The sequence below is a fragment of the Priapulus caudatus genome, unplaced genomic scaffold (genome assembly GCF_000485595.1).
Source record: "Priapulus caudatus unplaced genomic scaffold, Priapulus_caudatus-5.0.1 Scaffold2498, whole genome shotgun sequence".
NCBI lineage: Eukaryota > Metazoa > Priapulida > Priapulimorpha > Priapulimorphida > Priapulidae > Priapulus > Priapulus caudatus.
Genome location: NW_014579559.1, coordinates 22,347 through 23,677, shown reverse-complemented (window position 1 = coordinate 23,677; position 1,331 = coordinate 22,347). Strand labels below are relative to the sequence as shown.

General features: G+C 59.4%; 1 protein-coding gene across 1 annotated transcript; it reads left to right on the top strand.

The window, feature by feature from the left end:
- Window positions 1-38: 38 nt before the first annotated feature.
- Window positions 39-1,331, top strand: LOC106818759. Its single transcript, XM_014823431.1, has one exon. The coding sequence runs from the start codon at window positions 39-41 to the stop codon at window positions 1,329-1,331; it is 1,293 nt and encodes a 430-aa protein (XP_014678917.1).

Here is a 1,331-nt window from a genome sequence, read left to right as displayed (position 1 = left end):
TGTTTCGGGCTCAGGAAGGGTTTGAATGGCGCCATGACATGTCGTCCATGGAACTTCGCGCACGAGCCATGATCTTCTGGCCTGGCATCACTGCCGATATTCACAAAATCCGTGCGGAATGCCATGAGTGCAACAAGAATGCTCCTTCCCAAGCACCTCTTCCGTCCACGCAGGCAACACCACCATCCACACCGTTTGAAGCTGTGTTTGCAGATTTCCTCGATTTCGGTGGGCACCACTACCTCGTGGTGGGAGACCGCCTCTCTGGATGGGTCGAGATTTTTGCGTCCCCGGTGGGATCGCCACGGGCAGGAGCTATGGGCCTCATTGCAAGTCTTCGCGCATTCTTTGCAACATTTGGGGTGCCGGGGGAGTTATCCAGCGACGGGGGGCCGGAATTCACCGCCAGTGCCACTCGCGACTTCCTCTACTGCCGGGGCATCAGCCACCGAGTCTCATCCGCTCACCACCCTCAGTCAAATGGGCGGGCGGAAGTGGCCGTAAAGTCAGCAAAGCGTCTCCTACGGTCAAATGTTGGCCCGACAGGCGTGTTAGACAATGACAGGTTGCTACGTGCGGATCCGGACTGCAACGTTTCACCAGCCCAGATCGTCTTTGGGAAACAGCTGCGTGACTCATTCTCTTTCGTGAACCGCCTGGAGAAGTACTCGAACCCGTTTGTCCGCCCGGAATGGCAAGAGGCATGGCACTCGAAGGAGGTCGCGCTACGAGCGAGATTCGTGAAGTCGTCTGAGAGCCTGAATGAGCATGTGCGCCCCCTGCGTCCCATACATGACGGCGACAGGTGCTTCATCCAGAATCAAGTGGGGAACTCGCCAAAGCGCTGGGACCGCACCGGCACGGTCGTCGAGACTCTTGGCCACGACCAATACCGCATTAAAGTGGACGGGTCCGGGCGCCTCACCACACGGAACCGGATGTTCCTCCGAGCATTTGTTCCGGCTTTTACCGAGATCCAGGAACGGGCCCATGCAGGACCATCTATGCCGTCGCTGGCACCACCAGCTCTCAAACCGCCAGATGCTGCCCTGCCTCGTCCTGGTCTTCCATATGCTGCCCCACGCGATCCGTGCACGGACACGCCTTGTGTTGCGCCGCCGAGTCCTTCAGCACCACATGAGAGGCCTACAGATGACGATCTCCCAGCAGCCACTCTATCGCTGCCTATTCTGGCCCCTGCATCGCCTCCACATGGTCAGCCGCCGCCACTCAGCGATGCTTCGCCTCCCGCGCCATCACTGCGCCCTCGCCGTGCGATTCGCCAGCCTCGCGTCTATGAACCAGAGACCGGCCACTGGATTTCTCCTTGA